Source organism: Cupressus sempervirens, chromosome 11 (assembly GCF_028749045.1).
Source record: "Cupressus sempervirens isolate cs-2001-9-10 chromosome 11, ASM2874904v1, whole genome shotgun sequence".
NCBI lineage: Eukaryota > Viridiplantae > Streptophyta > Pinopsida > Cupressales > Cupressaceae > Cupressus > Cupressus sempervirens.
Window position 1 is genome coordinate 93,895,292 of NC_143128.1, and position 12,434 is coordinate 93,907,725.

A 12,434-nucleotide genomic window follows, 5' to 3' on the forward strand; every position below is an offset into this window, starting at 1 on the left:
GAAGCAGCCAAATTCATGATGCATGACCAAAACCTTCCTACCTCTTTTTGGGCTGAAGCCACTAGTATTTTTGTCTATATTCAAAATATATGTCCTCACTCCCTTTTGGATAACAAAACCTTTGGAGAAGCCTTTACAAAGATAAATTCTGATATAAGCCACATGAGAATATTTGGTTGTCTTGTTTTCATTCACATACCCAAAGGAAAGAGATCCAAACTAGAATCCTTAGGGAAAAAGAGAATATTAGTTGGCTATAATGAAATATTTAAAGCCTATAAGATTCAAATCCTTGGACAAAAATTAATTGAGCTAAGTAGAGATGTAATCTTCGAAGATGTTGCATTCAAAAGATCCAAAAACATTCATGAAACATATATTGAAGATTAAGAGTTTCCTCGAAATATGGAAGAGGATCATCCTTTTGAGATTTAGAGGGAGATTCATGTACATATGGAAGATGATACTCAAAATAAACCTATGGATTTTGTCAATGAGCTCAGAGACACTATTGTGAATTGAATCCTAACTCTACGGGCAAGAAAAATGATTCAAGAAGCTTAAAAATATGCAACTCCAAAAGGAACCTTTAGGGTAAGCAAAAAGACATCATAGATACTCCAGTTGCATTGCCTTTATGATTGAAATTATCAAATCAGAACCTTCTAATATAGAGGAAGTTCTCAAACATCAAGTTTTGAAAGATGCTATGACAAAAGAATATCAATCTATACTTAAGAACAATGTTTAGGACATTGTACCTAGACCAAAAGATAAATTAGTGGCTTCATCTAAATGGCTCTTCAAAACTAAATATGCTACATATGGCGGTATTGAAAAAATATAAATCAAGATTTGTTGCTAGAGGCTTTTCTCGAATGGAGGAAATTGATTATGAAGAGACATTTGCTCCAGCTGCTCAATACACCTCTGTCTGTGTTGTGATTGCTAATTTTGCATCAAAAGGATGCAAAATTCACTAAATGGATGTGAAGACTGCCTTTCTTAACGACATAGATGAAGAGGAAGTGTACTTAGAGAAAACCGAAGGAATTGTAATAAATGGTAATGATTCTCACGTTTGCAAATTAAAGAAGGCTCTATATGGTCTTAAACAAGCGCCTCGATGTAATATCCCCATTTTTAGCAGGTTCCTACAGTTAGCATGGTCAGTTCATTATTGTGACCCTCGTGAGTTGACAATGGGATTTGAGGGTCTCATTTGTGGAGTTATTAGGCTTTCTAGTGGCCTATGGTGAGTTCAACTCTACTTTGAGGGTCTTACTATTTAATAGTTGGTTTGGATGAGCTCTGTTGAGTTAGAGGAGTTGAGTGATGCTCTTAGATTTTATTTCTGGCTTCTGGTTTGGGCTCTAAGAATATTAGAGGGAGCGTCTATTTTTAGTAACTCATCCTGTTAGGTTCATTTGTCGTTTTTCTTCATTAGGATCACACTTGTGTTGTCATATTTTGGTTTTGATTCTTCTCTAGTCATTTTCGCAAGACGGATGAGTTATTATTATTTAACTAAATATGTTGAGGTTGCTATTTTTGCTAGTATTGTATGTTGGCCACCTTAGTGTCATAGCTTGTTGGAACTAGGTTGAGAAGTTCTGAATCTTGGAGAAAAGAAACAATGACCTCACGTGTCAGAATTTCATGATATGATTAAAGAGGTTATTTTTTATATATTATGTGCCTAAGTACAAAGCAAAAAGGCTTTAAAGTGAAATGTGTGTGGTTGAAGCTATGTTTTTCTATTAAATATAAGATGAGTCCAATTGCCAGAGTCTTTTGCAACACATAGCAGTATATCAAATCATACAGACAACCAAAGGAAGTATTATACAGATCTGGGCCTGTTCAAATCAGCATGGTTAAACATTAGGCCATCAAAAAATCAAAATTTTGAAGCAAAATGCAATCTGAGGAATCTATTCAGCCATCCAGGCTGTCCATGGCATGTGACCCTCTTCCCACCTGAAGTGCAGACCATCTTCCTTGATAACATTATGAGGGTTGTTGAGAAAGACCACTATAGGGACTGCAGGGGGCCTGGGCGTCTCGCTGATAGAGATGATAGGCTATCTTCTTGCCCTGATTTCAACATTATTTTGGACAATCATGATTACATTTTCTGCACCGTTGTTAGGGATCATTCTGTAAAAACTTCACCAGCTATTATGTTGCCATTGTTCTTGTTACAAACATCTCTGGGAATTGAAGACATTGGGGTGACTTGATCATCAGGGGTTGGTTGAGCATTAGATCTGGATCCACTTGGAGTGCTGCTAATTGGGGGTGTAGGATCAACAATCCTTTTCTTCCTCTTAATTTTCTCTAGCATTTCCTTCAGCATGCACTCTACATCAACTCTTTTTGGTTTCGTTAGACTAGATCTCAAAAGGTACTCCTTCCTCGAGAATGTCAGCACATTCCTTGATTACTTTATGAAACTGTTGTCCTTTAATTTTGAAGCAAATTGAAACCTGCATATAAACATATTTCATTATGAGTTTCCTTAGAGACTCAATCAGTATCCTTTGTCTACCTTTGAATAGATCCCCATTTCTAAGAATCCACAAGTGCCAAACCATAAAAGAAGAGAAGATTTCCCAAAGGATGTTAAACTGCTTAGAAAGGTCGAGAATGAAACTAAAGACAATATGAAATAAAGAGATATGATGGTCTATGGTGATACCGAACAAGCACTAGACCCCTTTGGAAAGTGACAATCTTAAAAAATGTGGTTCACTGACTCAGGTAACTGGCAGATAGAGCATAAAAAGGGTTACCATCGGTTTTAATAATGGGGAGCCTGTGAAGCAAGGTTTGCCGTATAAAACACTGGATTTTGGGCTCTACAGGTTTGTGCCACATATTGTGGAAGTATATGGTCCAAAAGGATTGGTCAAAGGCAACATTACACTTGTTATTGAGATGATTGAAAATAGTGTCTGAATTAGAGAGCAAGCTGTATATAAGTTTGGCTTTGGGAAGGGATATGGGGGACCCATTTGGCCAACTCAGCAAGTGTAATCTGTCAATGGTTTCACCACATATAAAGAAACTTAGATTGAGACCAGGCATCCTTTAGAATATAGAAGGTTCTCTTTTGGGTGAGGAGTATCTTGTACTTGAGTGGAAGCTCCTCCCAAGGGATCAAGCACCCACCACTAACAAAGTTACTGAATCTGGAGATGCCCAATCTACTCCAAAGTCTAGCTGAGCATCCTTGCAATAGAGCCGATAGTTTGCCATTCCTCTCCAAATTCCATCATGGTGATCACTCTCCACAAAGTTTAAAATTATCATCAGTCAAATTTTCTCATGAGATCCATTGCCTAGTTTGATCTCAACCCTTCCAATTAGCTTTGAAGACCTCAAAACCTCTTACCTTAATTTTCCACTTACTAAATAAGAGATCATGGATGTGCAAGTTCTTCCAAGTCTTCTTTGATTGAGGCACACCCCAGGCATCTAAGTCACAAGGTTCGAATTCAACAACCATGAAGTTAGGAAAAAGTTCGGGAAGGCAAAAAAATGGAAAAAAATTTGACAATAAATTCGACTTATATAATTTTCAAAAAAATATAAGTATATAACCTTGATTCCTAACCATGGGAGAGTTCAACTTTGTAGAGACCTAACCATGGGAGAGTTCAACTTTGTAGAGATGATTATAGACTATGATATTTTTTAACTTTTAATTGCAAATAAAAAGAATTAAAATAAAATAATAATAATATTTTTATCTAATCTTTCCTATTAAAATTAATTTGTGAATATTACAAAATAAAAATAAAAATAGTATTGTAATAATAAATTAATTAATAATCGTAAATAAGTATGCAAAATATTAATATCTTATTGATGATAAATAAATAAATAGCATAAATTATACACAAATTATAAATATTTTTGTACATAAAATAAATACACATACAAATGTTTTACTGGTAATACAGGAATAATAAACATAAAATTTATTATCATAATCTTTTTTTATGGGTATTGATTGTCATAATCTATATAATATTAAAACATAATAATAAAAATAACAATGATTATTATAATCTTTTTAAACTTTCCAACCACAATAAATAAATACAAATGTTATTGAAGCGAGACCGTTGGGCGCAAATGGCCGTCGCGGATGACACAATATCTGTAAACAGGGAGTGAATGGAGCAAACAAAGAGTAAAGCAAACGCCAACAGAAATGGAATAGACGAATAGCAGGAGATTGGAGTAGACGAATGGCAGGAGGTTGGAGTAGACAAACGCCATCAGACACGACCCTCGAACAGCACTGGAATATTCAACAACAACATTGTGATATTCAGACAATCATTTTTGCCCTAATTGAGCTTCATATACGCAGGTGAAGGTCATTGTTTTAGAAGCTTTTTTTGCCCAGAAACCCCAAAACAACTTCACACAAATTTAATGACGAATTTAAATGAATTTTTTTCGTTTTTTACAGATTCGCCGAATTTCGAACCTCAAGCCGAAAATTTAGCGAACCCTGTGACTAAGCCAGGCATTGTTCTTTCTAATCAGAATCTTCCAAGGTTCCTCCCCAAGAGTAGCCTTGGCCATCTAGTTAACTGCTCAGGCAATCCCGTGCCACCTCAGATCCTTTAACCCCAGCCCCCCCAATCTCTCTTTGCCTAACACACCAGTCCCACTTAATGGAATGCCTCTTCTCTTTGCCTTTTCCATTAGATTACAAAATGTTTCTAATGATCTTTTGGTATGAGTTTGGTTAAAGAGCCAAGCCGAAGAGTAGTAAACAACATATGCTGACAGAATCTTTTGGCAAACTTGGATTCTGCCAACAAGTGACAGGTAGTTGTTCCACTTCTAAAGCTTCTTCTCAATCTTACACTTGACCCAATTCTAGTCATTGGTGAGATTAGAAGAAACAGAGAAAGGTATTCCTAGATTTCTAACCAAGTGGTTAGGGCCTTCCCAGGAAAAACCAAACTTGCTATACCAAAAAAGAGGATGCCCATCCCAGCCTAGCATAATAGATTTGGAGATAAAAATTTTGTTCGTGGATGCCTTGCAAAATAAGTTTAATTTTTAAGTTCAATGAGAAAGGAAGTATCATCGACAAACTGAACATTTGAAATCTCAGATTGGTCAGGTAGGGTTATCCCTTTGACTTTAGGAGATAAGGAGTTTTCTTTGAGGATGTAGTGAAGACAATCTATTGCTAAGACAAATAGAGGAGCCATTGGACAACCTTGCCAAATAGATTTGGACAAGAAGAATTCATCAAATCTTGCCCCATTGACCTCAACCAAGGCATTAGCATCCTTCATGAGCACAAACACCATTTTAATAAAGTACTCAGGGAATCCCAGACAATCCAACATCATTCCTATGAATTTCCACTTCCCCCTGTCATAAGCTTTTTCATAGTCAATTAAAAACATGGTCGTTGTCTGTCTTGAGCACTTAGCCCAATCCATTGCTTCCCAACATGTGATTAGACTTTCTAGTATTTATCTTCCTTTCACAAAGCAAGTCTGAGTGTGGCAAATAACACCTGGTAAAACATCCTTAACCCTTAGGGCTAATATCTTTGCTAGGATCTTGTACGACCCATTGAGGACAGTTATAGATCTCCAATTCTTAATTAATGACTTATCTCCTTCCTTCAAAATAAGTTTAATCAATTCTTTATTACTTGAATAGCATACTCATACAACTAGAGGAGGTCCTGCCAGATCCAATCAATGCATTCTTTGTAAAATTCAGCCGAGATACCATCCGATCCAAGGGCTTTATTATTGCTCATCTGCAGGATTGCATTAGTAATCTCCTCCTTTGAAATTGGAAGGCCCAATTTGAGTGTTCCTTCTTGTTTTACCTTGCTGGGAATAAGCTTGCAAATCTTCCTCCTCTCCTCATCCATCTCTGGCTCTTTATCTTTTGATGTAAATAATTGTGCATAGAATTTGGAAAAAGCATTAAGGATATCTGCTTGTTCTGAAAGAGTTTTTTCTTCTTCCTTAATAATTTCAATCTTATCTCTGGCCTCCTTACTCTTCAATATCTGGAAGAAATATTTGGATCCTTTATCCCCATGCTCTAGCCAGTTGATTCTGGCTTTGGTTTTAGCCTCGTAAATTTTGTAGTTCTGAATTCTCTTTAATGAATCTCTCGCAGCCACTAAAGAGCAATGAGCAACCTTAGTAGAAGGATCCTTTTGAATCATAGATTTATCATCACTAGTGTTTTGTGTAGGGTACCTTCTTGTCTTCTGGAGTCTTTAGCTTTTTTTATTACCTACAGTCTGTAACAATTTTTTCTAGTTGTCTACCAACACATTCCATCTAGTGATAGCATCCAGATGTCTAACAATACTGTGATTGTACCATCTAACCAGGAGGGTGGCCGAGTTGACACCTTCATCATTGAACAGTGAGGTATTAAGAGCGAAGCCTGAAGATTTGGACTCAGCTACACCAGATTGGTTTAGTAAGAAGATTGAAGCAACGATTGGGTGATGATCAGAGAGTGTAAAAGGGTAAACTTGGACACTTTCCCCTTCAGTAGACCTTCTGAAGGATAAAAAGTCTTTGCTAGCATAGAATCTGTCCAATCTACTGTTAATCCTTTTAGAACCTTTTTGGAAGTTAGACCATGTGAACCAAATACCTTTATGATCATATCAATTACCAACTAGTGGTTCAAACAATTTGAACTTGTTAACTAACTTAGACCAGGAAAAATTCTCCTCATTCTTCCATTCAAACATTTACCTTCCTGACTTATCTTGCTCTCTCTTAATCAAATTGAAGTCTCCAGCCACAATCCAAGGTATGCCTTTTAATTGGCACATCAAATTTCATAGGTTGGCTATGCTACAACAATCATTTGGAGCATAAATGGAACATATCCCAACCTCTCTGGCTTTTTCACTTGAAAATGATCCATACAATCCTGTTGCAGGGAGAGGCACCCCACTCCATTAGGACTACCAGAATAACACCTCACCCCTCTATCTCTAGCATGATTGGTATAGAAGGGTTTGACATCTTTCCAAATGCATTTAAGGGCAATGTCTAGATGGAATCCGAAAGCTGTGACTGCTTGAAGCATTAAAAGTCAACATCAGAATGAATCCTAAGAGGTCATTTAATCACATATTTCCTATCTGGAGTTTTTAAGCCCCTAGCAATCCAGGACATTAATTTTGCAATCATTGGGGAACATAATTAGCCTCGGGTTCCAAGGGGCCATCCACACTCTTGAAAAAATTAGGAAGTCTACTCTTCTGGATTTTGGTTGGTTTCATTGAAGCAATAGAGTTGGAGGGCCTACCCCTCTTCTTGGAAACAGGCTGCTCAACCTTTGATTTGACATGACTTTCCTTAGAAAATTCTTCAATACTCTCTACAAACTTTCTTGTAATTTGACATAGGGATATTTAATGTTCCAGTTGCAAACTTTCAGGTTTTAGCATTAGTATTGGCACAAAATTACCCAAAAGATTGCTTTCTGATTAGTTGTTTGACATTGTTGTCTTCACAGCAGGCTCCAAGAAGAGCATACTAATAACATTAGTGTAATTTAGTAATTGGGATGTTGTATATCTTCTCCTAGCATTTGTTAGAGAGTTTAGTTGTCTTCTTGTAGCTATATTTATTTACCCTTTAACACAAGCAGTTCACAATTAAAAGTAGGTACAAAATTTGATTTCTCACAAAGATCTCGAAGGCCTAGATATGAATTGCTCTTTATGTTTGACTGTGAACTTCAGCTGGAAGGTACATGGAAATGAGGAATGAAGGTTTATGAGCAGAATTTCTTGTCCTTCGGAAGGCAGGCTCAATGTTATGGCATATTAATTTATTATAAGCCATTATACACATAAAGTTGCATTACAATATGATGTTCAGTACTAACGTCTTGATGCAAGGCTCCAAAAGTTTAGTTTACTTGTTTCAAGCTTGTGGTATTTTTCGCATTTGGGGTGGTATTTAGCACGTGTAGTTTTTATTTAAAAACTACTGTGTCTTGTGGTCAATTGAAATGATGCAAGGTTCCAAAAGATTATTTTACTTGTTTCAAGCTTGTGGTATTTTTCACATTTGGGTTGGTATTTGGCACATTGTAGTTTTTATCGAAAAAGTAATACTTCTTGCAGTCAATTGAAACTTTCTTCCCTTGTGCATTTCTGGTAACAGTTATTGTTTGTGGGTATCATTACTTACAATGTACATCTTAATTTTTCATAGAGATCTTAAAAAATTCTGATGTTTAGATGTCTATGGTTGTAGGTGGATGCATTGATTATCAAGCTTGCACAATTTTCAAACTTGAGTATTGGTATGTTTTTCTACAATGATGCCTATTTTTATTGTCATAATTCGTTTATTCGTTTATTCAGTTATATGTGTGACGTTTAGTTGTACATAGTTATGGAGATGTAGAATAGAGAATGAATAACTGTTTCATATAATTTAGTAGTTGTTACAATGGTGGGCTTATCTCTCCACAAAATGGTATCTAGTATCTCCTCAAAGTATTCATAACATATTGCTAGTTGTGCTTCAGATGGCATGATATTTTCATTAGAGTTCATAGTGGTATGTCTGTAATACAATAAAGCAATTTTTATTTCACCATTATGTAGAGTAGAATGTACATAGTTATGGAGATGTAGAATAGAGAATTAATAATTGTTTCAAATTGAATTCAGTTCTTACGATGATGATCTTATTTCTCTGCAAAATGGTATATCTCCTCAAGCTATTCATTACATAGTGCTAGTTATTCTTCAGATGGCTTGATATTTTCATGAAAGTTCATAGTGCTATGCCTCTAATATAATATACCAATTTGTTTTTCACCATTTTGTAGACTAGAATGTAACCATGCTGGTCTATAGTTGTATATATTAGACATAGAATTATTAATTTCAGACTAATATGTAGATAGGCGTTTATTTTGTATGATGATGTAATAAATAATATTTGTTATGCCCATAAAGTAACATACACAATGTAATTTACAACCGCTCATCATAACTTCATATATTAATAAATGCACCATACACAAATGTCAATGTGTGCCCACAATTCTTTATCAATCTTTATAGATTAGAGTAAGAAATCTTGAGGATAAGGTATGGTAAACCAATTAATCAGAAGGAGAATAATTCAAAGAATAAAGATTGTAAAGGAGGAGAAATGAGAAGAAATAATAAAGATTGCATAGGGTGCAAAGATATAACCAATATTTTATTGAATTGCATTTGGGCTATGTGGTATACAAGTAGGTGTCGATTGAGCTTTCCTTAAAGACTGTTATGCACTAGCATCGTCATCAAAAGAATTGTACCTATTGTTTGCAGAATTAGAAATTTCTTGAAATGCCTAATTCACTTTATATGTAATAAGGTATGGTAAACCAATTAATCAGAAGGAGAATAATTCAAAGAATAAAGATTGTAAAGGAGGAGAAATGAGAAGAAATAATAAAGATTGCATAGGGTGCAAAGATATAACCAATATTTTATTGAATTGCATTTGGGCTATGTGGTATACAAGTAGGTGTCAATTGAGCTTTCCTTAAAGACTGTTATGCACTAGCATCGTCATCAAAAGAATTGTACCTATTGTTTGCAGAATTAGAAATTTCTTGAAATGCCTAATTCACTTTATATGTAATATTTGTAGGGCTTTTTGGGTTAGTGGTGTAATGTCATGACTCCAAGGATAACTTAAGTAGCAAATATTCACCTATTTTCAAATATTTAGTACCCGTGATTTAAAATTTGTGAAGAAGTGGGATCAAATGGGGTGGACAAATCACCTTGATTTTATAAATTTTTGGTCAAATGCAATTCAATTCTGTTGTCCTCAATTTTGACATCACAAAATTGAGGCAACCCTACGAATTGGTCTTATGGATTTGTAGGTGCATCCTCTTTGTTTTAATGCATTGATAAAGTGTCATAAAGACACTTCGTTATTCCTGAATTGTGCTCTGTGTTGCTCTATCTATGTGTTTCTTTTGAAGGTTTCTATCGAGTTGAATCTCAAATTGTTTGCTAGTAAGAGTTTTTTCTTCTTGCATTGCAAACACTCAATTTTTGGTTAACTTTCTCGTCTTTTCTTTGTGTTGTAAATAACTTTTGCTTTTGTTTTTGCTTTAGGATAATAGCCCTTGGAATTTCGCTTGTTTCGAGCTAACTTAGGTCAAAATTGGAGTTGTCTAGCTCATAGCTCAAGTTATAAGGGAAAAAGTGGGGTTTTTAGGTCAACTACATGTTTTATTAAAATCTTCATAAATGTGGGCTTTTTATTGGCAATTGCACGCCATAAGATTATATTTGGTATATAAAGTGGATTTTGTGGTCCATTTTAAAATTTCAGCTCATCCTGAGTTGATTTGACTATAGTTTTTTATGTTTTATGAAAATAGTATTTTTTGAGACTACTTTTCATGTTACTTTATTAAAAGCTATAGTTGAATATTAGATATAGTTACATGAGACAACTTAAGTGTATAGAGTGTGGTTTTTTCATATTGCATATATCCACATGCAAAATATTATGTGAAAGCCCACTTCCAATAAATTATAAGTCCCAACATTAATTTAAATGTTATTTTTATATGCAATAACACGTTTTAATGTGTTAAGTGGGTTTTTAATATGTATTTGCATATTTTAAGCTTATTCAATTAGTGTAAGTGAGAAAATCTAACTGATTTACATATGTTGTTGCATATATAGTTTATTTAAATTATTTTAATGCATTTAAATAGAGTTTTTAAGACTCATTGCATATACATCTTTTAAAATAATCACTTAGTGGACTTTTGAAATCAACTTACATGTTTTTACAATATGCAAATGCTCTTCAAAGACATAGGTGGCGATTTTTGACCCAAGTGCATGTGTATGAAGTTTTAAAAACCTATTTCACTTAGCCTAAGCCAAAGTGACATTTTTCGGCCCAACTACATGCATTTAAAAATGTGTTTTCATGTTTTAACACTCCAAGGCAAATTCACGAGTTTTGGTGGATATGCATGTATTTTATATAATGCATTTGCTCCCAAAAGTTGTGTCTTCCTCTATTGAAGGCTAAGTGGCGATTTCTTTTGATGATAAGCATATTGTTTATTACATGCTTTTCATTCGTGGAATCCCGTTTTTCACTTGCGGCATTGATTTGGAGAGTGTTTTTGTATCTTTTTCACATGCAAACATTCTCCAAAAGTGCGTCCATTTATTAGCAATACATTGGCACATGTAATCCTTCAAAAAAGTCATTTTTTTGACCAAAATACAAGGCATTTTTTGGGCTTTCTTCGAAAGTGGCGATTTTGGGAGTGCTTGCATGTCGCATGCTACATGCATTTGGTCAAAAACAGCCAGTCTATGGCACTTTTTTTGCCAAAAACGACTCATTTGTGAGTGTTTTCTACATACAAATTCTTCCAAAGAGCTCTCTAAGGTAAGAGTTTTTATTTCCAGCTTGTTCTTCATCATTTCCAAGGTTAAAATGATACCCTAGATGCCATTTTTGAATGCATTTGCATATGCTTTTGATTTGGTCAAAGTTTGTTACAAATTTTGGGCATTTAATCTCTCTAACTATCTCCACATGTCCAAATTTGAATCTTGACTTTCCTCAATGTTTGAGATTTGAAATCCATAAGTCTTGTGATATTGGACAAATCTAAAATTCTAAATCTCTTGGATTTATTTCATATTTGCTCAAGATTTGGATAAAGACTTGTTTTCTCATGTTTGGTGGAGTTGAGGTAAAATTCCTTGGTTATATTTCTAAGACATTTGTATATATTTTTCTTGAAAGTTCTTGCAAATCTTGCTCATTTTCATTTTCAGATTTGCATTTCTTTTGTGTATATGAAGTTGCTCCTTCTAGAGGTAAAATTCCCTGGTTATATTTCTAAGGCATTTGTATATATTTTTCTTGAAAGTTCTTGCAAATCTTGCTCATTTCCATTTTCAGATTTGCATTTCTTTTGTGTATATGAAGTTGCTCCTTCTATCTTCCGTCTTCTTCTCCAAGTTTCATGTGCAAGGTTTCATTTACTTGCATATGCAGTCAGGTGTAAAGTCTCGTTTTCAAAAGAAAGGCAAGCTCACCGTTTTCCTTGTATGCGAATACAAGATAAAACCTCACCAATGTGCATTCTAAGTACCTTCATATGGCTGCCTTATGGTTGAAGAAGAATTTCTGACATGCTTGCCGGATACATAGTATGACTTACACCTATTTAAGCATGCTATGTTTCCATTGTATTATATTTTACTCCACATTTGCACATTTTAAAGCTCGCTGTCCGCATATGCAATCCACTCAAAAAAACCCGTTTTTGTCTATTTTAGCATTTTTTGAGCCATTCCAAGTTTGACCCATTTGCTCATTCGCTAA

The 12,434-nt window shown here is 34.8% G+C and overlaps 1 protein-coding gene across 4 annotated transcripts in view; it reads left to right on the forward strand.

The window, feature by feature from the left end:
- Positions 1–12,434, forward strand: part of ARC3 (GTP binding protein) — a 306,484-nt gene that overhangs the window by 136,933 nt on the left and 157,117 nt on the right. For all 4 annotated transcript variants that reach the window (XM_089810572.1, XM_089810570.1, XM_089810571.1 and 1 more), the window contains one exon: positions 8,298–8,346. In XM_089810572.1, coding sequence (XP_089666698.1) covers positions 8,298–8,346 — 49 coding nt within the window. The remainder of the gene's footprint in view (positions 1–8,297; positions 8,347–12,434) is intronic.